The sequence below is a fragment of the Electrona antarctica genome, assembly GCF_951216825.1.
Source record: "Electrona antarctica genome assembly, chromosome: 13".
NCBI lineage: Eukaryota > Metazoa > Chordata > Actinopteri > Myctophiformes > Myctophidae > Electrona > Electrona antarctica.
In genome coordinates this window covers 22760494-22785369 of record NC_136794.1, presented here as the reverse complement: position 1 = coordinate 22785369, position 24876 = coordinate 22760494, and the positions used below count along the sequence as shown (strand labels likewise).

At 42.3% G+C, this 24876-nt stretch overlaps 1 protein-coding gene across 1 annotated transcript; it reads left to right on the top strand.

The window, feature by feature from the left end:
- The first annotated feature begins 4490 nt into the window (after positions 1-4490).
- Positions 4491-24538, top strand: csrnp3 (cysteine-serine-rich nuclear protein 3). Its single transcript, XM_079518482.1, has 5 exons — positions 4491-4627; positions 13724-13892; positions 18049-18308; positions 18640-18936; positions 20784-24538. The coding sequence occupies exons 2-5, from the start codon at positions 13730-13732 to the stop codon at positions 21942-21944; spliced, it is 1881 nt and encodes a 626-aa protein (XP_079374608.1). The 5' UTR covers positions 4491-4627; positions 13724-13729; the 3' UTR covers positions 21945-24538.
- The last annotated feature ends 338 nt before the right edge of the window (positions 24539-24876 follow it).

Sequence of the window (24876 nt, the reverse complement as noted above, 5' to 3'; positions counted from 1 at the left end):
ATACTGTATGAAACCACACTGCTCAGTCTAGACATCTATCTGTCTGTGCGTAAAAATGTACAACAGCTGCTGTCACTGTGTGGGGACTTTCATAGTTTAAATATGAAAATGACATCCTCATCTATAACTTCAGCTAAATTGGCATATGCTTAATATTTTTATAAGATGATCGGATCATCCGTGAGTCTGTGACAGTACATTTTGTAAATGTCGGGTTCATGTTGTGCCTAGTGCCATCGTGCCTCTATGTGCCCAAAAGAACAGATCTATAACCTGTTTTTTTTGTGGCTTTCGCCTTTTTATTTTATATTTTTTATGGAGGGACAGACAGTAGGCTGACAGGAAATGGGGAGAGAGATGGGGGGAAGACATGCAGTAAAGGCCGTCGGGATCGGGAGTCGAACCCACGGCACACTGCCAGACTGGATTACCAGCCAAGGTGCCTGGACCACTAAGCCATGGCCCAGGCCGATCTATAACCTGTTGACACACCATGCCGCAGTGCGTTGATAGCTTGTATGTCTGTTTTTTGGGGAGGTGTGGCACCTTATGCGTTGTTTATCTGGGTAACACGAAGGGTGTTACGAGTACCCCAGGTCCCTCTTACAAACTGCTGCGTACGGCAGTAGGCTAACAACAGTAACAAGGCTTTCGGGAAACGGTTTTGCTTCTAAGTTACTTCTTCCTAGGAGGCCTTTGTGTTTCCCGAAGGCAGTTAAGAAGACATGCAACGCTATGCTATTGAGAACCAACTCAAGTATAGTGTTTCCCGAAGCCACTGCCAGGTAGCACGTAACGCTGTGCACTTGAGAACCAGCTGCAACTAATAAGATACTGTGTAAGCTCAGAAGGCTTTCGGGAAACAGGTTTTCTGCTATACGCACACAGTACCTTAGGAGGCTCTTAGCCTATGTAGCTGCTTAAGCTACGTACAACCTGAAATCGCTTTGGGAAACACGACCATTGGCTAGTTGTACCTTGGAACATTAGCCTCATTAGTGTCTCAGGGCGTAAAAAGTGCGGGGACAATTATTATTATTTATTTTTAGGGGGGGTCATGACATAGCAGGCGCAGCTCACACATACAGCCAGCATACAAATAACGATGAATTGTGTATTAGCTTGTCTGACACTTTGATAAGACTGAGAGAGCTGCATTTGTTGCATGTTGTAGACTAGACTACTAACTACAGCCAGAATGGTCATTGCAGCGAGAGGCAAGCATGCAGCAGCGGTCGGGAAAAATAAATAAATAAACCAGCCATCCCCCACAAGACTCTCTTTTGTTGCACAAGCAGCACTTGTTTAAAAGTTGTAGACAAGTTTCAACAACTTCCTCATTCTCCATGATGCTTGGTTTGTTTTTCCAGCTAAAAAAAAGAAGAAACAAAAGAAAAGAAAACAAATTTCATTATTATTGCTTTTGGAGGAAGTGGGAGAATGTGTGCAAGATTTGAGATGCGGCCAAAGTCAGGCTATGCGTGTTATCATTTATGATGTGCTGGGTAGGTACTGTAGGTAGTGGTACACAGTACACAGAAGGCAAAGATGTTCTATTTAATTGGACACAATGTGTAACCATTAACAGGCTACAGTATGACTATTATGTATGCTCCTGCCTGTTATTCATATTATTAACAAATATACCCTTTTCACAGACAGGGTAATAGGACAGCCGCAGCTAATTATGTTTATTTATAACTACATCTGACACACACGGACGCACGCACGCACGCACGCACGCACGCACGCACGCACGCACGCACGCACGCACGCACGCACACTACACACTATGCATTTGATGTGTGTGTGTGTGTGTTTATCCTTGCTTATAACAAGTTGCTCTGGATAAAGCCTAAATGTCTAAATCGTAAATTATAATTGTAAATTGTGATGTGATTCCACAATGTATTATTTATTTATATAATACATTATTTATAATAGGGGATGAAGAGTATCAATAACACTGAAAATATCCAGTAGTAGTGGCTGAATATTTTAATTTCTCTATGGAGAATAACATGGAGTCATATTAAAGGACAACTTTAGTTTTTTTCAACCAAGGTTCATGTTTTAGGTTGTTATTAGAGAAAGTAAAAGATGTGTTCTTTTTTTTCATTTGCTGCTTTCTTTCGTTTTAGGGATTTTAGCTGTTTTTGACAGGGGGCGGGGGCATTCGAGCATGGGGCTAAATATTTATTTCTTTACAACATTTTATAGCGATTTATTTTTTTATTATTTACTATAGTCCTACTAGATCCCAAGAAATGACATCTGGCAACAAAAGATCACAGGATCTACTGTATGTGAAGGTAGCCTACTGGGGGGAAGCCACACTGTGTGTCATAGGCTCAATATGTCACTTTGACACATTCAGTAGATCCCGTGATCTTTTGTGGCCAGATGTAATTTCTTGGGGTCTAGAAGGACTATAGTAAAGAATAAAAAAGAAATCGCTATAACATTTTGTAAAGAAATACATATTTAGCCCCATGCTCGAATGCCCCCGCCCCCCTGTCAAAAACAGCTAAAATCCCTAAAACAAAAAAAGGGAGCAAATGAAAAAAAAATTACACTCACATTTTACTTTCTCTAATAACAACCTAAAACACGAACCTTGGTCGAAAAAAACTAAAGTTGTCCTTTAAAATCTTTTCATATAAGCATTGTGGTCCAAAAAACAAGCTGTCTCTGCATTATTGTCAGGGAGGTGTCTCTGTATCGTTTGCGACAGTCAGTCACTCATACTGTATATGATACAGTCTGTTTCTAGCAAAATTGTAACTAATTCAGTAGCAGTAACAATATCGTTTTCTCTCAGTAAGTTGATTCTTCATATCCATATGAGTGAAAACTGTGTTTACAACACAGTTCTTATATGAGGCGATCTAAAATCCCCCTATGGGGATTACAATGCAAATAAAAAGTACATGAACCCGTGGATTTGCGCCCTCTACCGATATTGACGTCAGACTTCGGTGCTCTATGCCTCCCTGCTTGGCATTGAGCATCAAGGGTTGAATTGGGGGTAAGTCCCTGCAAATTAGCGTCCTGTCCAGGGGGTGTACTTGTACATCATTGCTGGGGGATGTACTCAACCCGCCTCACTCTACACAGTGGCAGGAGATAAACTCCTGACCTGTGGGCCTCATGGCTCGGCAATGCTACTTGTTTACTTAATATGTACTACTGAGTGCTGGTGGTGGAAAAGCCTCTTGGTTTTAAGCTGACCTATACAAGGAAGTTCAGGACCTTTATGTTGATTTATTGTCCAGTTGAGAGCGACAATGATATCATAGCTCTTTGAGTCCACAGGCTGTGGTCTCACTAACTCTCAGCAGACCTTCCTGGCACAGGAAGTGTTGGGACCACTGCTGACAAATGTTACTGTGATAGCTATATGACTGATTAACACTAGCTTTTACTGAGATTATGAATATACATGTGCTGATACAAAAAATATACCAGTATTTATTTGCCTGTTGACAGACATATGCAATATGTTCTGGGTAATCCCTCCTTTTCTCTGCAAAGCCACACTGCAGCTGACAATGAATCATTGCCAATTTTGCCAACATTTCTGGAATACAAACAATGTATAATATTCTCCTGCTGCATCTGACAGTTCTTGGAGTTTCTGCTCCCAGTTGGTATATAAGTCATCTTGCTGTTCCTCCTGCAGTTTTATGCCCTCTGCCTATTAATATTCCTGGCTTATTGTGTTGTGCTTGGCATCAGATCTCTCTCTCTCTTTCCTTCCCCATGCCCCTCTCTACCCTTTCTACTTCCTCATTCTCTCTCTCTCTCTCTCTCTCTCTCTCTCCCTCTCCCTCTCTCTCTCTCCCTCTCCCTCTCCCTCTCCCTCTCCCTCTCCCTCTCTCCCCGAGTCCCCCACCTTTTTCTCATCCTCCCCCTCCCCTTACTATTCCCTTCTGAATCCATTCCTCTCTGCATCTCTCTCATACACCCCCTTCCCCCACCCTGCATCTCTCATATGCCCTCTATCTATTTCTCCACTGTTCTCATGCTCCCTCACTTTCTCTTTCTGACCCCCCCCCCCCCCCCCCCCCCCCACACACACACACACACACACACACACACCTCTCCCTCCTCCTGCCTCCCCCCTCCCTTGCTCATGCTGGTAAAAATATCTGCAGACAGCAGGAGCAGAGGCACGCCTGAACTCTCTCTCTCTCTCTCTCTCTCAGACATCCCACCCATGTGATCTCACAGGCTGCCTCTGCTCCACTCCACTCCACTCCCGCTCCAGTCAGGCTCCTGCCTTTCAGCTGGCTACAGCTAATGAGCCTTTGTGTGGCCAGAGAGAGAGAGAGAGAGAGAGAGAGAGAGAGAGAGAGAGACTCCATCGCTATGCAACAATAAATCATATGGTACCGGCAGTGGAGTCTGAGCAGGAACATTTTTAAAGTCTCTCCCACACTCCTGCACCCGTTTTCATTGTAAGCCCCTGATGCACTGGGGTCCCAGCAAGTCAGTGGACTAAAGCAATTTATTCATCATGTTTCATCTTTTATTTGATTTTTTAGTGACAATTGAGTATTATTTGCCGGGGCTGTTGTGAGGAGAGGTGAAAGGAGTCGCACTCTGCCAGTGGACACACACACAGGTCAGTTGTACGGGCTGACACACAGAGCAGTGTAATGGATTAGGTGTCATGATGATGTGTCATGACTCGCAGTAGATGCCATGGCCTCGTTGGCATCACTTGCGATGAGTATTTTTCTATTGTGGTTGTCTACTCTATAAACAGGTCTGTCTGCAGCATGAAGTTTGTGTTGTCACAGCAGTTCATTGTGATTGTGGGAGGCTGCCAAGTGAATGAATGCGGAGGAAAAAGGAGGATTTTGACTCAGAATTCTAAGTGTACTGGAGTGCTGCTGTGTCTGTGTGTGTGAATGCTGTTGATTAAGGACTGGAGTTGGTTTCCCCAGTGCATGTCTGTGTGTGCTCAGTGAAGCCAACACAGGGAGGGGCTTTCCTAAAGCAGGCTTTTGCTGCATTATTTTTTGCCCAGGACTTTCTCTCTCGCACCGTGGTGTGTGCTGCCCAGCCATGATTAGTGGTAAGGCGACGTTGAAGAAGACAAAGAACGAGCTGTATGGTGGAGAGGAGGAACAATCTCTGATCTCTGGCTTCTATTAAGCCCTGAGCATAGTAGACCCGGCCTACATTACCCACAGTGCTGTTGCACATGATGTCATGCCCACTCAGTGTCAGGGAGACGTTATAGCTTTTCAAATTAGTTCAGTGTTTTCTTTAGATAGGATCCATATAAAAAGCTTACGACTGAATACAGTATGCCATTATACAGTAATGTCCACAAATATAATGTATTTAAGATATCTATTTGTTTATCATCTGTATGGCTTAATTCACCCTTATGTTGGTGCTAGTATGTATAGGGTCTTTATAAACGATGTGGAACAGTAGTTGAGATACTTTAGAATCTCCATGGAAACCGCTTTTGGAAATCAAAGCCTAGTGCAGCATCTGCTGAGGTCTAAGTATATCCATGGGTTTCCAACAATGTTACCTAATTAGGATCCAAGGAACTAGACTACAATTGCACAAGTAATTTCCATGTGGAAATTGCCATCCATGCTAGAAAATAGCAAATGGGACAAAAGAAAAGAAAGATGAGCAATAACTGCATTGGAGCACATTTGGGGTTTCAATTTAATTTCCTATATATTTAATGAATATATGTAACAATGTCAGTGAAATGTTCAATGTTGCTTTGCCTCGTCATCATCATTATTCATAATCTATATTTGGCACATCATCTGTTCCCTGTCAGTCAGCCCATTTATTGGCTTTGGCGGAGAGATCGTTGCTCAGCCAGATGGGGAGCTTTAGGGTCAGAAGGGGTTACTATTCATTTGGAGGGAAAGCCATTACAATGGGTTTGTCCTGACGGAGACCTCTCTCCTCCACTGTTTCCCACATTCCTCAGTTCTAGGTGAAGCTACTGACACCGGAGGCTGACACTGGAGCTTCTCCAAGCGCTCACAGTGCCATGTCACAGTACTGAACAAGCAACAGCCTCCTGGGAACAATGACCCTCTGGCTGGCAGGCAGCACCAATCCTCCCTTGAGCTCCACACACCGCCTCGTCTCTCAGGCAGCATTTGCATCTGTAATGAGTTGATAGCAGAGCCTGCCGCTCTAGATGAAACAGCATGGCTCTTTCTGAATGGGAACTCGCCCACAAGCTGCTCTGGCAGATAGACAGACAGACTGGGACTGGTTGAAATTGTATGCAGCCTTTCCTGATTTCGGTTTCCTAAAGAAAAAAAGGATTGTGTGTGTGTGTGTGTGTGTGTGTGTGTGTGTGTGTGTGTGTGTGTGTGTGTGTGTGTGTGTGTGTGTGTGTGTGTGTGGGGGCGTGCGTGCGTGTGTGCGTGCATGCGTGCGTGCGTGCGTGCGTGCGTGCGTGCGTGCGTGGGGGCGGGAGGTCTGCCAGGCTCCTAGCATTCCGTGCTCTGCTCCATTGGCACTGTTATGGTTATGGGTTTATTTCAGAATGTGACATGAGGGTCCAACTGCTGCTGTCACATAAAAAAGAACACTAAGTATTAAGTAATGGACTTAATAAACATGAACTAAACACATTTCAGCAAAAACATTTACACTGCATATGTTCATTGATGCCTAACACTGGGGGGGGAGGGGTGATTAACATCAAAATAATTGTTGCAGGAATAATTACAGGATATTATTCAGGGGGGAGAGGCAGCAATCAAAGTAATACATTGTTTGACAGTTACAATGCATCACTCATTCAAGTCAGTTCCAGTATAATGATGATTAGTATTAGTGGTTGACTGATGAGCTTGTACTTGTTTATACGTCTAATTGCACCATCAGTCAGAGGACTTGGAGCCCCCTTTATTACACTGGCAGCCAAATCCAGCCTGAATCAGATCGGTGCCACATCCAGATTGTAATCATTTAAATAAGTCTAAACACAAACACGTCAAATGGAATCAGATTTTTACAAATGTGACTTTAGCCACATTCAGAGGTGGTTTCAAATCTGATTCAAATCTGATTTCAGGAGATCCACCTCAGTCTGAATGCAGTAACCTGATCTAAATCGGATTCCATGATGTCACACAGTATTAGTGGGCACCGTCTACAGACCGCCTGACCAACATGGGTTCTATGATATACTTGAGGGGTGCTTAGCTGAGGAGGAATGTGTAGAGAAAATCCTGATTGGCGACTACAATACAGACATGCAACGAAAGGAAGCACCTGTGTTTAAGTCATTCAGTAAGTTCTGTGATCTACATAGTGTCAGTCAGCTAATTACCCAACCCACTAGAGTGTGTGATTCTACTCAAACTGTCATTGATCTCATTCTGTCCTCGGACAAATCCAGAATCTCCAAGAAAGGGGTTATTGTATGTGGGCTTAGTGATCATTTTATGATATTCTGTACCCGCAAAATACAAAAACTTAAGACCGGCTGCCACAAAACAGTCATATCAAGGGACCTCAAAACCTACTCTAGTGAGGTCTTTAACCAAGTATTGGAGAGTCTGGATTGGTCCGATGAGCTTAAATGCACACATGTCGAAGAAGCTTGGCTTGGCTTCAAAACCAAATTTACATCAGTACTGAACAACATGGCTCCTTTGAGAACCACCAGGGGCAAAACCCGCTCGGAACCATGGATGAATCCGGACATACTGGCTGCAATGAAAGCCAGAGACAAAAAATGCTCTGAAGTTCTAAAATGCAAGTCAAAGCTAGCCAAGCGCTTCGACAGTGTTCGCCAAGCTCGTTTGAACAACCTAAATACACAACGAATCAAACTACGAAACAGTGTAACTGCCATGACCAAATCAGCTAAAAGTAACTTCATTAATGATAAAGCTGAGGAAAACAAAAACAATCCTCATGAGCTCTGGAAGCTACTAAACAATCAACTAAGCTATGGTCAGAAACTAAAAACCAGATTTTCGAACATAAACATCAAATCTGACAACACTCTCATCACTGACAACCTTGATGTGGCCAACTACTTGAATATCTTCTTTACAAACATATCAACAACTCTGGTTAACAAACTGCCCTCCCACTCTGGGCTCTTTGGTGTAGAGCACATTACAACCTTCTACAAAAACCTAGGTGTTTGTAAAGACGATTTTAAACTAGTTATGGTAACAACTGATGAGGTAATTAAGAAACTGAGTGCCCTCCAACCCCACAAGGCCACAGGCCATGACAACATTCCCTCCAAATTTCTCAGAGACTCAGCCATCTCTATAGCTCCAATCATCACCCACATAGTAAACCTCTCCATCAAACAGGGACAGGTCCCCCAAGATTTCAAACTGGCCAAAGTAACCCCCTTGCACAAGAAAGGGAGTAAATTAGACCCCGGCAACTACCGCCCTATTTCTATTCTTAGTTCCATCTCGAAAGTGATGGAAAAAATAGTCTATGAACAGGTTGAAAAGTATCTTGCCACTAATAAATTATTGTACGAGTTCCAATCTGGCTTCAGAACATCCCACTCCACTGACACATGCCTCCTCTATTTGAGCGACCACATCAAACAAGAGGTGGACGCTGGCAAATACTGCGGCATGGTCATGCTGGACCTCCAAAAGGCTTTTGACACCGTGAACCACTCCATACTGGTTAACAAGCTAAAAGCAATTGGTTTCGATAGCACATCAGTGAGCTGGATGCAATCCTACCTGGAGGGGAGAGAACAGATGGTGGAAGTGAACGGAACACTGTCCCCCCCCCTCCCAGTGAGCTGTGGCGTTCCACAAGGAAGCATACTAGGGCCTCTACTGTTCCTAATATATGTAAACGACATGACTTCAGCCTGTGACTGCAACTTGTTCCTGTTCGCAGATGACTCAGCACTGCTGGTCTCGGACAGGGACAAACTGCAGGTTGAAAATGCCCTCAGCTCTGAACTCGGTAGAATCTGCACCTGGCTCGCTGATAACAAACTATCTTTACACCTGGGAAAAACTGAATCCATTCTCTTTGGCTCTATTAGTAATCTCAGCAAGGCAAATGGCTTCTTGGTTAGAGTGGGTGACAATGTTATCACACGTAAAGATGAAATTACCTACCTAGGTTCCATCCTGGAGGCTAATCTTTCCGGTGATAAAATGGCCACCAACGTAATCAAAAAAGTCAACCATAGAACAAGATTCCTCTACAGGATCTCCTCACTGGTCAACAAAAACACCTTGAAGACCTTAACAGGAGCCCTTGTACAGGGTTTCTTTGACTATGCATGCACCTCCTGGTACCACAGCACCTCAAAGGCCCTTAAAACCAGGCTCCAGACTTCCCAAAACAAACTGGTCAGGCTCCTACTTGATCTAGCCCCCCGAACCCACCTCACCCCTGCCCACTTCGACAGGCTGGAATGGCTTAGGGTCGACGACAGAGTACAGCATCTTGCAATGGGTCTGGTCCACAAGATTCGATACACCACCAAGATACCCATGTACCTGTCTAGATACTTCCTTAATGTTAACGAAGTCCACACCCACAACACCAGAGGGAGTGCAACGAACCATGTACAACCCAGATTCGGCACAAACAAGGGACTAAATTCTTTTCGCTCCTATGCCACCAAAATGTGGAACGCCCTACCAACTGTCATTAAGACATGCGAATCCCTTGACTCCTTCAAAACCGCTCTCAAAGGGCACCTACGGATGGCTGCAATTCGAAACTGGCCCCCGTAAAATCTGAATCCCCCCCCCCGCCCCCCCCTTTTTTCCCCTCACTGTATATATTTCTTTTCCCTTTTTACCTCCTTTTTGATGAATTCTTTTTTGATGAATTCCTGTTCTGTCTATAGAAGTGTCTATTTGTACGTCTCTAAATGTTTTGATGATTTGAACATGGTGGACCCTGTTGGAAACAAGTGTAATGCTTAATTGGGTCGTCCACTCACAGTTAACAGCCTTTGTATTGAGTTTGTGCTTGAAATGTACTGTAATTCTGCAAACTGTTAATAAATTCTTCAATCAATCAATCAATCACTTGTTTGTGTTTAGACTTATTTTATTTTAAAAGGACAACGTTGGTTTTTTCAACCAAGGTTCAGGTTTTAGGTTGTTATTATAGAAAGTATAAAAGATGAGTGTTCTTTTTTTTTTCATTTGCTGCTTTCTTTCGTTTTAGCAATTTTAGCATTCGAACATGGGGCTAAATATGTTTTTTTTTTACAAAATTTGACGGCTTTTTCTTATTTACTATAGTCCTACTAGACCCCAGGATATTACATCTGGCCACAAAAGATCACAGGATCTACTGCATGTGAAGGGGGAGGTACTAGGGGGCTCCCATACTGTGGGCTATATCTTGCGCCACCCCTTAACCCTTATCCATAAACTTATTTGCCATTTTTTACTATTTAAAATAACCTTTTAATCAAATAGCTGATCTACAAGCTCACAACGTGTAGATGTAAAGGCAGGTCCACACTGGACCGACGATCGGCAGTCTCCAGTCGCGAGACTGTCCGCAGGAGACTCCCCGACGAGAAGCTCCCGTCGCTTGCCGTCCCTAGCGCCTTATCGACGCGTCGGAATGTCCGGTCGTTTGCCGATGTCGGGAGCGACGCTATCCATGTTGTAGTGATGAGGGGGTAAATTATTGTAGAGTAGTAGAGTGGACTGTAGAGTGGACTTCAGGGCTGACTATACTGGTGTAGTGTGTGAACTAGATACCATATTCTCAATATCAACTCTCAATTAATATATATAATACCAATCAATCAACTCCAGTCTCCAAATCAACTCCAAAGCAAGACTAGCGAAAATAATGCTATCTTTGTTTGTTTTGGTGTGAAGCGCTGTGTTGCCAGATTCTGTGAGTGAAACAAGCGACCAGGTCTTTGAAAACAAATCTAAAAGAAGCAACCAGTTTCACTACTTGAGCCCTATTACATCAGCTATTTTTTAAAGGAATCATGAAAGCAAGCCCAAATAAGCAACTACACTTCAGAAATAAGCCCAAACTATAAAGCAAACCAGTGCTTTCTGCAATTTGCATGGTGGAAAATAATCTTTTGTCGGCAGACTGTCTTTGTGCAGATAAAAAATGCTAGTCTGTTGCAATATAAGAGTTTTAAGTAGTCTTTGACTGGCCTGGACAAGTTTCCTGGGTCTGGAGTCACCTTGGGGATAAGGGTGGCACAAGATGGAGCCCTGTGTGTAGGCTCAATCACCTCCCCCTTCACATTCAATAGATCCCGTGATATTTCGTGCCCAGATGTAATTTATTCTCTAGTAGGGCTATAGTAAATAATACAAAATAAATCACCATAATTTTTTGGAAAGAACTACATATTTAGCCCCATGTTCGTATGGCCCAGCCCTAACTAAAAAACTAAAAAGAAAGCAGCAAATGAAAAAAAAAAGAATACTACTATTTCACTTTAGTTTAAACTAATCAGATTCCAATCAGGATGTGGCACAGATCTGATTCAGGCTGGATTTGACTGCCAGTCTGAACACACAGTTCTGTGACAGATCCGATCTTGTCACTTGCAAATGCAGTGTGAACAGTCGGGCCAAAAGATCAGATTTGAGAAATAAATCAGATTTGAATCGGATTTGACTGGATGTGACTGCAGTGGCATTAATTAATGACCACTCTCGATTGACTTTTAAATGATCTGTAACAGTTCCTCTGTACCACGACCAACAACATGCAGACCCACAAATGATCTGTAACAGTTCCTCTGTACCACGACCAACAACATGCAGACCCACAAATGATCTGTAACAGTTCCTCTGTACCACGACCAACAACATGCAGACCAACAACATGATGATCTTTAACAGTTCCTCTGTACCACAACCAACAACATGCAGACCAACAACATGATGATCTGTAACAGTTCCTCTGTACCACGACCAACAACATGCAGACCAACAACATGATGATCTGTAACAGTTCCTCTGTACCACGACCAACAACATGCAGACCCACAAATGATCTGTAACAGTTCCTCTGTACCACGACCAACAACATGCAGACCCACAAATGATCTGTAACAGTTCCTCTGTACCACGACCAACAACATGCAGACCCACAAATGATCTGTAACAGTTCCTCTGTACCACGACCAACAACATGCAGACCCACAAATGATCTGTAACAGTTCCTCTGTACCACGACCAACAACATGCAGACCCACAAATGATCTGTAACAGTTCCTCTGTACCACGACCAACAACATGCAGACCCACAAATGATCTGTAACAGTTCCTCTGTACCACGACCAACAACATAAGACCCACAAATGATCTGTAACAGTTCCTCTGTACCACGACCAACAACATGCAGACCCACAAATGATCTGTAACAGTTCCTCTGTACCACGACCAACAACATAAGACCCACAAATGATCTGTAACAGTTCCTCTGTACCACGACCAACAACATGCAGACCCACAAATGATCTGTAACAGTTCCTCTGTACCACGACCAACAACATGCAGACCCACAAATGATCTGTAACAGTTCCTCTGTACCACGACCAACAACATGCAGACCCACAAATGATCTGTAACAGTTCCTCTGTACCACGACCAACAACATGCAGACCCACAAATGATCTGTAACAGTTCCTCTGTACCACGACCAACAACATGCAGACCCACAAATGATCTGTAACAGTTCCTCTGTACCACGACCAACCAACAACATGCAGACCCACAAATGTATAATAATAATATTTTATTATTTCCCAGCCACAGCTGCGTCTTCTATTCTTCCTCTGGCACTGAATGGTGTGATTTATTCACTAATCATTTTATGATTTTGTGATTCAAGTGGTTGTCACATATATTTCAAGCTTTTAAATATATGATAACATATGTACAACTTAAGGTAACGTACATTATATACTGCACATATTGAATTCAAGTAGCCCCCCCCCCCCCCCCACCCACACACACACGCACGCACAGCACGCACACACGCATGGCACGTGCCACGCACGCATGTTTGAATTCTTTGCAATGCCTTGAATAAGCTATATGGGGTTTTTTTTTAATTTCCCCTAAGATGCTAGTTAATTAATTTTGAAGCCTATGGATGTTTTTTTATGCATTGTGTTTTCTAGGTGAAACAGCAATTAAGTGTAGTCACATAATTCCTCTGTTTATTTGCTACAGGCTGATATCAAGCTGCTCTGGGCATTTTTCATATACTTTCATTTTCAATTCAGGCATTCTGCCATTTGCAATTAACAGATTCTTAAGTGTTTTGCCAAACAGTCGGCTGTCATTTACCTTTTGTCTACATGAAGGCCACTGTGACCAGTAGCAGACGAGACAAGTTGTCAGAGTCTCTTTTTTTCTGCAGTCAGTCAATCAAAGACAGGAGAATGAGGCACACGTAGTAGGCATTACGCAATTAGCAGCTTTCTCCTTCCATCTCAGCTCCTTTGTGCCAAGGTGATCAATCGCCCAGGGGACACCTGGGATCTGGGATGGCGGCATGGGAGAGTGTGTGTTCACACGACACGAGCGCGCACGTATGCTTGTGTGTGTGTGTGTGTGTGTGTGTGTGTGTGGACTGTGGCAGGTATGTTGGGGTCTGGGTCCCATAGCTAATTGAGTGTGTTGAGGATTGTGGAGGGCCCTAAGTTGGCTATTAGATAATGTGTGTGGCCCTTCTGCTGTCTGTCTGTCTGTTCCAGGTGTAGATGCGGAGTGCGATGAGCGGAATACTGAAGAGGAAGTTCGAGGAGGTGGAGGCCTCCTCCTCCCCGTGCTCCTCCTTGCGGGAGTCTGACGATGAGGTCTCCTGCAGTGAGAGTGGGGACAGCAGTGACAGTGTCAACCCCTCTGCCTCAGGCCCCTTCATGCGTGAGTGTCTGCCTCCTGACAAAACACACACAGACGCACAAACACATATGCATGCACGCGCGCGCACACGTGCACACACACGCGCACACGTGCACACACACGCGCACGGCTAGCACAACACCAATTAGTGTTACCAACAGGTTTTAATAGGCTGGTTAAACAGTTAAAACCAAAAGGTTTTAACAGCCAATTTTCATCTCAGAGAAAGCCAGGCTAAAATAGTTATTGTCTTGCAAGGCAGACACAATACAGTATGTGCAATATATGCCATCAAAATCCTGAGTCGAACAGTGGACACATGAACAATCAACCTATCCGTAGTTCACAGGTAAAAACATAAACTACTATTATATTATTTTGTTGTTTCAACTGGCTAGATTAGGTATCGGTTATCGGTATATATGTATGTGATGTTGCACTAATTGTATCGGTTCATATGGAAAATTGTTTATCCCCCAAAATCATGAAGGCTGAATTGACCTTAGACAAAGAAATAAGTGAATGTCTCTGTGAATGAAACTGTTGTTACTGCACTGTGGCTTTGTAGGGCAGCATAGTTCACAATAACACCAGCGGACAGGTACATAGGTTTACATTCGTAGATGGTGATTATTATTTCAATGCTGCTGCACAGAGTGCAGAGGAGAGGAGAGCTGGTGCAGAGAGAAGCCAGTGCTGTAATAAAGAGGAAGAATGCACAGGCAGACTCTCTCATTAGGAAGCACGTCAGCAGACAGGCTCAGCCAGATGAATGAGCTGATGCAGTCTCTCGATGTGTGTGTGCAACACCACAGGGTCATATTAAATGTACCATAGAACTATGCTCTAAGAAAGACCTCAGTCAGCCACATACGATATACATATCTGCACCCTGTTGCTCATTCAGGCATCTACTGTATACTGGCCTAATATGATAGCAATACGATATACAGTAGATGTTCTATGAAAGGTTATTTTACAGTGTGGCTCTATAGGCAGCTAGAAAAATAAGTCTGCAACACATGGTTCCCAGCCCCACTTGTTTTATTGCTGTTCAGTTAGCCATCTATGGGTCAGTCTATGTGTCAAATATTTTATAATTATTTTAATATTTAACTTTAATAATTGTATAATAGAAGTAAATGACAGACTGGCCCAATTCTTTTGTCATCATAGATACGTATGTCACTGATGTCACAGGCTGGCCACATGAAAACCGAGGTCCACATTGGAGCCACGCCATACCCATGTGGATGCCGAGATCCACATAATTCCAATGATTTATTTGAATTTATTTAGTTTCCAAAAGATGACACATTTTAATCAAGCTGTTTTTTTCCTGCAAGTCTTTGGGATGTCTTTTTAATGGCTGAAAGATAAGTAAAGCATAATAATTAGATCCACAGTAAAATGGTTCATGAAGGTCCACTCACATGAACTACGTACATTTCATTCACCATTGTCTTTCTTACAGTTGTGGTGTGAACTGTGCCATCCACTTGACTGAGTTAGAACCTTTATTTAAACTATCTTTATAGTTATTGTGGTGCTTGGTGTGAAGTGCCTTATAACCTGAAATGGGAAAATATTTTGTAAATAGAAAATAATAGTAGGAGAAGAGAGACAGATACAGGTCGAAGAAGTTGGTTCGTTTAGAATCGTTAAAATCAGCAGCTTAGTTAATTCTTTCTATGCCAACTACGAGAATTCTCGTACTTTCCCTCTACATCAGTTGTATGTCAACTACGAGAATTCTCATAGATAAAGCTTTATATCAAACATGAAACGGTTTAGCTGAAAATCTACTTTTAACACTGGCCCGGTTGCTAGGCAACGCCTTGCATACCCCCAGCATCAGGAAACATGCGCGCATCCTATAGGGTCCCATTAAAAGTAGGATCTTCTTTGGCTCTTTCCTCTGAAAAATACGGCACTGTCCGTGGTGATGATCGTACATCCGAGGTTCGGATCTGATCTGTGATTTTTCATCGCATCGTGCACAACATATTAACGTTTCTGGTGAAAGATAAACCACGTGAGCTATGCTAACATAAGCCATTTCTTACAATGACGGTCTGTGAGCCGGGAAAACGGAAGTGAAAATGACCATATTTGGCCAAAATGCTTTCTCTGCCACACGGTGTTAATAATTCAATCTGCCTTTTTCAATTCAAAGGAAAAGAGGGTGCTGTTTTTCCTTTGTTTTGCCAATGGGTACCCGGATTGATCTACCCTCAACATATTTAGGTGTATATATTATGCTGTATCTTTTGTTTTTATAGGTAACAGGCAGCAGGTGACTGGGCTTCATTCTGTAGAGGCACAGGGGGACATATAAGCAGGGTGTTGTGTCCCTAAGGGAGGCTGAGTGTGGCCTCTGTGTCAGCTGCAGCTGCTAGTAGCTGGGGGCTGGAGGTCAGCTTAACCACTTTAACCCTGCCATCCCATTTTTGGGGCATGTCATTATAGCTAAAAACAAAAAGTGAAATTCACGACGATTTCAAAGATATTTTGAAAATAGCACATATACCAACTCACACAATGTGTCACTATGCAAGATTGGCTATTTTCCAAACAATTCAGTACATTTTTGTGGTTGAAAAGATAAGGGGACTATGCAAGTGTGCGTTACGGTCATGCAACAAAAGACAAGTATACATTTGAGCTTGAACAGAGAGGTGTCAAATGTAGACAGAGATTGACTGGGTGTTGGCACTGAGATCTTAAACAACCATGCTTTGTTTGGCATTAGAGGTAGAAGGGTAAAAGATATCCACTTGTCATTTGTTTTAAGACCTGTCTGTCAGATATGTTTTTTTGGGCTTTAATATAATGCTCCAAGCAAATGCTTCCATTTTATATGGCTTTGAGAGGGAAAGGGAAAGGAAGCTGATTGAATGAAATAAATCACTGTTTGGTACCTGTAACAAAGCTGTTTTATAACTGTATATTCCTGAGTGATATATTCTCATGTACAAATGTACGAATACCCATTTGTAACACTGAGTGTGTACTAATGGAAAAGGGTCCATTTGGTTCCATTTGTTCACTCTCAGCTGTTGGAAGCAGATGGTTTCTATTTGTCCTGTCTGTCTGATATGGGGTGAATGCTGGGAGCACTGCGTCTGTGAACCAGGACTCTACATTTCTGGGCCAGGCAAGGGATTATTTATGCTCAACCGTTGCCCTCCTCCTTGCCCCTCCCTCGTGAAGAACTGTCCTTAAAAAGCCACTCCAAGGAGGGCTTGCATGCCAAGTGGCAGCAAAGATACATGATGAAATCCTTTCCTACCAAGCTGGGTTGAGTTAAGCATTATCCTGAAGCGTGCTAAAAGGCTGACGAGCAAAAACTAGACTCATGTTTCAGGCATTACTGTTCCAACAAAAAACACTTTTCTTCACCAAATTAAGCATTCCTTTGATGCTTTTGATAAGCTTCACGTGAAGGTAAAAAGGCTACTAAAGTACTACTAAAGAATATTTTAAACATTTAACATTTAAATTATATAAATTCAGGCCATATACAAATGTTTGTCACGTACTGCAAATCGCTCTGGATTAAATCGTCTGCTAAATGCCTAAAGGTCACTATCCTGCATCTCATTTGTTTTGTATCAACAAAGTTATTTTCTTCACACACTGTATTCGACAAGGAGCATACATTTTAATTTAACTTTGACTGATGCAGCCTTCTACAAAAATAAAAAATAATAGTAAAGGGGAACTAAACCGTAGTAGGCCAATGCTATGAGCTTGTTGCTATCATATAAATGTCTAATTTCACTTTGATGAATTGGACACAGATTTCAGGCATTTGCCTCTTCCCTGCTCCGCCTAATCAGCTCGCTGATACTTGCGTTTGCACCTACAAGACAATGGCAGACTCGGCAATGAAAAAACGTCTGATGACACCTAAATTCAATGAATATCTGGGCAGAAAAACTGGGCAGAAACAGTTAACAAAAAATATTTTTAATAACAGCATCACTAACCATACATTGAATTTAGATTTCCCCAGACAGGCGGAGATCTCTGATTGTCTGACTATTCAAAGCTAAGGTCAGCCTAGCCTTTTTATGATTTTGAACCAAACTCAAAGAATTGGCCTAGGGGTTTTATTTCCATTTTAAATGTATATATTTGTTCTAACAACTCCCATGTCTATTTTCCCATGAAGCTGACTCTATATTGAAGAGGGAGAAACGCCTGCGGACCAGGAGGGTGCACTTTGAGAATGTGACGGTGTACTACTTCAGCCGACGGCAGGGCTTCACCAGTGTGCCCAGTCAGGGTGGCAGCACGCTTGGCATGTCCAACAGACACAGCTGGGTTAGACAGTACTCCCTGGGCGAGTTCGCCCTGGAACAAGAGAGACTCCACAGGGACATGCTGAGAGACCACCTGAAGGAAGAGAAACTCAACTCCATTAAACTCAAGGTACCCGCTTTCCGATCGAGGTCACACCATTGATTCCCAAATAACACTTCACCATCATCATCGTGCTGCGTTTATTTGAATAGCCCGAAGGGAGGCATGCATAGTTCCACCAAGGTTGCTATTAAATAGAAATCAGTATGAAGAAAGCATTTCAATGGTTTTGTTAAGAATGCCCGACTCTGGTTCTGTGTTCCCAGCAGTGGTTTGTCACAGGGCTTCTCTTGCTACCTATGCATCTGTGACAAAGTGCATGTCCCTCCACTGAAATAATGTATTAGAATAGGCTTACTTTTCAAACTAGCCTGAATGTGATGTCTCCTTGTTTTCTCAGCTGACTAAGAATGGTACAGTGGAGTCCGAGGAAGCCAACGCGCTCACAGCAGAGGACATTTCCGACGACGACATTGACCTGGACAATACAGAGGTGGACGAGTATTTCTTCCTACAGCCCCTCACCACGAAGAAAAGGCGAGCACTGCTGCGCACCTCGGGAGTGAAGAAGATCGACGTGGAGGAGAAACATGAGCTGAGGGCCATCCGGATGTCCAGGGAGGACTGTGGCTGTGACTGTCGAGTCTTCTGCGACCCAGAGACCTGTGCCTGCAGCGTAGCAGGAATCAAGTGCCAGGTAAATCCCCACCACACGCATATAATAATATATGCCTTTGATGTTCTTCTCTCTAGATATACGAACATGCAGAATATTAATATCCCAAAAGGCAACGAGATGGACAATATCAATTTACTCCTGCTGTAGGCTAGCTAAAGCCAGTCGATAACAAACATCCATTTGTTTTAGCCAGCGTCAAAGGAAATCTCCCGTTTCTGTGCGTCTTGCGCAGAAAAAGTCAAAGACCGTTCTAGCAAGGGACTGGTATACATATGCATGAGATGAGCTTGCCCTCTTGTCTCATATTGCTCATGCAAAAATACAAGCATACTGTACGAGCATATGTGCTACTTTTTGAAGAATGCTTATTGCTTAGTTGTCTCCACCAGCCCGAAGGCATGGGGAGAGAGTATGTTTTGCACTCTGTCCGTGTGTGTGTGTGACTGTTTGAGTGTGTGTGTGTGCGTGTGCGTGCGTGCGTGCGTGCATGCGTGCGTCCGTCTGTCTGTTACTAGATAATCTCCGGCACCGTTAACCTGGCACCGCTAACCCGGACGATGCCAAATTTTGCACGCACACTCCCTGGATGCCAACGATGAACCAAAAAACCACAAATCATGAACGCAGTGACAGTGTGCAATTTACATGAAATCTTTCACAGACTTTACTACTAGGCTGAAGAATATATCCCTCCCTTTTCACATTGGCCTGTTATAGCACTACCAACAGGTGGATTTTTGCAAAACACATTTTTGGAACAAAATGCCTCAAATCATCCAATTGCCATCCAAGGCGTAAGAATAAATGGCACCCTTTTCACATTGGCCTATTATAGCGCCACCAGGAGGCCACAACCTGACCTGCCCTGGTGGAGACCTGTGCCCCGAGGGGCACTTTATCTAGTTTTCACTGTTGCCCATTTGTGAACCCGGTAGTAATTCAAAATAAGAGTGATATTGTAATATGCATTTCTTTTTGAAAAATGCTTTGTTTTCACTGTTGCTACACTTAAATTCGTTTAGACTACAATATATCTGGCCAGGAGTTTGAGGAAGTCAAAGATTTATAATAACTTTATGTTTTCTGTTGTTTTTTTGTCTTTGTCTTTTTCTTTTGTATGCCCACTCTTTCTTCTTTTTCTCCTTCTGAAATGTACACTCTGAAGCGATATTGCCCTTTGCCCCTGTTAAAGGGGAAAACCACCCATTTTCAACATTTTACTATGTCATTAATATACCCTAGAGCTGTTGTGTGGAAATAATAAAAAAGTCCCCCCATTTTGGATTTCCTAGAACTGTAATTATGAAAAAAATCATTAACATGGTGAAACACATCTTGATGACATCATCAAGATGTGTTTCACCATGTTAATGGTTTTTTTCAGACCTCTAGTTCTAGGAAACACAGAATGGGGGAACTTTTTTATAATTTCCACACAACAGCTCTAAGGTACATTAATGACATAGTAAAATGTTGAAAATGAGTGGAATGCCCCTTTAAGTGTTGACTTGATGCCACATGTAGTCCTGAAGAAAGCTAGGATGTTACAGAGACACTGGAGATGGAGTCACTTGGAGGGGGGAGGGAGGGAAGAGGGGTGAAAAAAAAGAATCCTGGGAACTGCACTTGTGTCCTATGTATACATAGAAATGCTGTTATTGTACTGCTTTTTCCAAATAAAATAAATATTATAAAAATAAAAAAAACTTTATGTGTTCTAGTATTGGGTGACCAACAGCACCCAATAAAACATTTTGGGGGCCTTTGGGCTTTGACCAAATTTTTACCTTATTGTCAAACTAGCGCAACATTTGCAAACATTAATGTATTGCAGATTAACCAACAGGTATTTTTGTTCTCTTTAGGTGGACCGAATGTCATTTCCCTGTGGCTGTACGAAGGAGGGCTGCAGCAACTCGGCAGGAAGGGTAGAGTTCAACCCTATCCGTGTACGGACCCATTTCCTGCATACCATCATGAAACTGGAGCTGGAGAAGAGTCGTGAGCAGCAGACATCCCCTACCAACGGTTACCATAGTGAGACCAATAGCCTGGGCAACGGCAACCCTCTTGTCCAAACACAGCACAACTTAGAATACTCCCTGTCAGAGCCTGTGCCGCAGACCGCCATCATGCACCTGCAGACCACAGGCGAGATGGAGGAACCATTAGACGATGAAGATGATGACGAGGATGAAGAAGATGATGACGATGATGATGACGATGATGATGATGATGATGAGGAGAACGATGAAGATGAAGAAGATGAAGAGGACAGTAGCAGTGTTTGCAGTGGGCTGTCTGACTCGAGCACTCAGAGCTTAGGGAACAGTGACTCTGACGAAGAAGAGGATGAGGATGAGGTTGATGAAGAGAAGGACTTTGAGGACGTAGTGGCAACTCCGCCCGTGTCCCACACCGAGGTGGTCCCTCTGTCTTCAGTGCTGTGTTACCCAGATGCCCCCGTGACACACGAAAGCCACATGAATGGAAACGCTTATTTAATCAACTCTTCTCCGGCTGAGTACTACCAGCTGGACAGCTCCAGCGTGGTCTCGGCCAATGGGCCGAGCAGCCAGCCCAGTGAACCCTACGGAGACGCCTTAGCATTCCAGGACACGGTAAGCACTACCAATGGCAACATGCCCCAAGGACCGTTTAACATGGCTGCCGAGCAGTACACAGACTACCCTAAACAAGCCGAGGAACAATACAGAGCTAGTCACCATTTCGCTCTGACCAATGGCACGTCAACAACCCCAGTGGCCTGCTGCACACCTGAACAAGAGAAGAAAGCCCTCTCCAAAGCAACATTTGTGGAGCCGCCTGTTGTGCCGAACCAGATAGACTTTCAGAACTACCTTAACAATAACGCCCAGGGTTCCTACGACCATAGCCCCTGTTTAGTGGCAGAGCAGCCACAGGAAGAGTCAAGTGTTAATGGTTTTTCTGAAGTACCTTCATTAGCAGACAGTACTAAGACCCTTCCATTATCAGACCATTGCCCCGAGGTCACGGCCATTTAAAGGGCCTCACTCTTTTAAGTGTTCTTTCATTCTGTGTCTTTACCTGAGAAGAATCCTGACAAAGTGGTATTTTAAGGGAACATATTCATGGCCTTTTACAGTACCTGACCTTACATTTCAAAGCAATTTACAAAACCACAGTACATTTCCATCAATAACTATTAAGCCTCAAGTTCATGATGGAAATGTCTGAGGATTCATCCACTTTCTCTCTCGCTCTTTTCTCCACTACAGTATTTTAAGCCACAAGGTGGAAACATCAAAAAATATACGCTGTGCAATGTATCTTGTAATTTCAGATGTAAAGTTCTAGTTTTAAGCAGATATTGTACTGTAGATGGAACTTTTCTATGTCTACTATATGTGTCAAATGTGCAAAAAAAGGTTTATTGTCACAGTTTATTTATTGGTTCTGAACTACGTGTATACTTATATACTGTAAATGTTTTGATAATGATAAGCATGCTGTTTTGGGGATCTCAGTGGCATTCATGAAAAACGGACCATTGGTTTGTAAAACAAACTAATCAGCATACGCACCGTTCACTTTTCTCCACTTTGTCACTAACCCATGCTTTTCTATGATCTGAAAAGCACTTGCTATTTGTATCTTTGGAATACAATTTCAAGAGCATATAGCGGTTTCACACATCTATTCAAAAATAATTCATAACATGTTGCACTTTTGTGTAGGGGAGGGGTCTGATGACATGGCAGTTGTTTTTACTTTATACATACTAATACATAGGAAATAATGCAGCCCCTCTCATATGTCCCTTTTTTTTTTAGTTTACTCTTAGAATAATGTGGTGGTTTGGTAATGTCACCAGTGCCACAAAAAACTTTATTCTTGAGAAATATTCATTGATGGTGTATACAGGGATATACTAAAGTAGCACTTTGACATAACTCCAAATGCCAATATCATATACTCAAGGTTATTCTGTACCATCCAGGGTTCAGTTTGCTGGGAATTTATGTTTGATAATATCACAATTGAATAATTTAATATAAAATAAATTATGCTAACTACATAAACCCTGACACACATATTTCAAATTTGTATTATGATTTATTTTTTACATATCGAACCTTGCCTCCATCTACTATGGGAATCTACCATCTACTATTCTTAACTACATGGGGCGTCACCATGCAACAAACTGTCTCCATTGAATTACCGTATTAACTGTAGATATAATTTGAATAACCTAACTTAATGTGTTTCAGTATTTAATAAATTAAGTCAATGGTTATGGCAGTTATTTGAGTGCTGTGTAGGACAGGGAACACAACATACACATTCCATACAATATTATTAAAATCTCAGCATTTGAGATTTGTATCTATTCCGATGATTTTGGTTGGTGTTAAGTGTTAAGTGCAATAATTTGAAGGCTATTCAATGGCTTTTCTCTCATAGAAGAATCATCAAAGCAAATGCAAACATCCTATAGACTCTGTGGTACATCCTGTAAGTACTACTCTATACTTGGTATTGTAGTACCACCAAGATTGAATGCAAGAAACCAAAAATGGGTTCTTGTTAATAATATGTAAAGGAGTAAAAACATTTGAGACTGACAATCAATTTTAAATGCAATTCAGATCAGGAATTGATAACTGTATGTCCAAATAAACAGATCAAAACAAATGACAGTATATGATCTGCCAAAAAATTATAAATAACCGTTTAACACCTCTTTATGAAATGAGTGATATAAAGAGGAAAGTGAATGCTTGTGACCTTATCAAGGCCTCAGATATCAAAATTTAGGGACGGCAATAATTCAGTGCATATATTTACTACTGAAATACCTTGCTGAAGCTCTACAGTACCTTGAGCCATTTTATGCTGCATGAATAACAATATCTGCCATTCTGCCCCTATTGCAAGCCTGCTGTTTTCCTGCCCAGGCACTGTAATCACAACGGTCAGTACTGGAGTGTTTTGTCAGTACTGTCTAAAGCTGGGGATGCGACAATAATCAAACTAATCAATTGATGTTGATTTGTTGATATAACACATATCCAAAAAGCGTTTATCGATAATTTTATTTTTAAACCAAAACAGTAATGGATAATTGCAGCCCTAGTGAATGCCCAGTAAGCTTCCTCCTCTCATGTCATGTAGAGCTCAAATAAAGTGTGCAGACTGTTTCCAGGCAATCAGTGCCATCAACATAGCCTAGCCTTAGAATACAGAATCAGTGTGCCAAAGCATATGAGAAGGGTAAATACAGTGACATTGCATCCAGTTAAGTATTTCTGTATTTGATTTTTTTCCAGTATTTATTATGAATGATATATTGAAATGTGTATTTATTGTGGTTTACTGAAACGGTCTGTATTGAGTAAATTGCTTATCTGTCTTAAAACTGTCCTATGTTTCATGCTGGTTGTGAGTTGTACAGCTTCATGTGCCTGATTTCCTTATTTCAATTATATTTCATATTCTGTGAAACAGGATAAGTTTTGCACAAAATGGTATAAATGTTTCAATGTGTTTGGTTTATAACTGTAGATAAAGAGTTCATGTTATGTTGGGTTGTTTCCTTTTGAACATGATTTTGAAATAAATTGAATTGAAATCATGTGTCCTTTTTATCTATCACCAATGAAGTAAAACAAATTATAAATGTAATTACCCGTCATCGAGGCAGTCTGATATTTGTTGAACAACCTTGTTTAGGTTATTCAACAGCTTGGGGATCTTTTCAGTGCAAAGTGCGGAAGTGCCCTCTGCTGAGAACAGTGGGGAATGAGACAATGTGGCTTTAAGCAGCAATGGATGCAATTCAATCAAGATAGATAATGCATCTTAATATTAAACACTGCTTATAGAGCAAAAATAAATTGTTATTCATTCAGGGAAATGCATGTTAGAGCCATTTCTCAGATTGCCTTCTGCAAAACATGTCTGCCCTATGTG

Bases quoted from the DNA above. Each gene is read 5' to 3' on its own strand.
- csrnp3 (XM_079518482.1), top strand. From the start codon at position 13,730: ATGCGGAGTGCGATGAGCGGAATACTGAAGAGGAAGTTCGAGGAGGTG. The intron at 13,893-18,048 runs GTGAGTGTCTGC...TTTCCCATGAAG, and splicing joins TGCCTCAGGCCCCTTCATGC to CTGACTCTATATTGAAGAGG. The intron at 18,309-18,639 runs GTACCCGCTTTC...TTGTTTTCTCAG, and splicing joins TCAACTCCATTAAACTCAAG to CTGACTAAGAATGGTACAGT.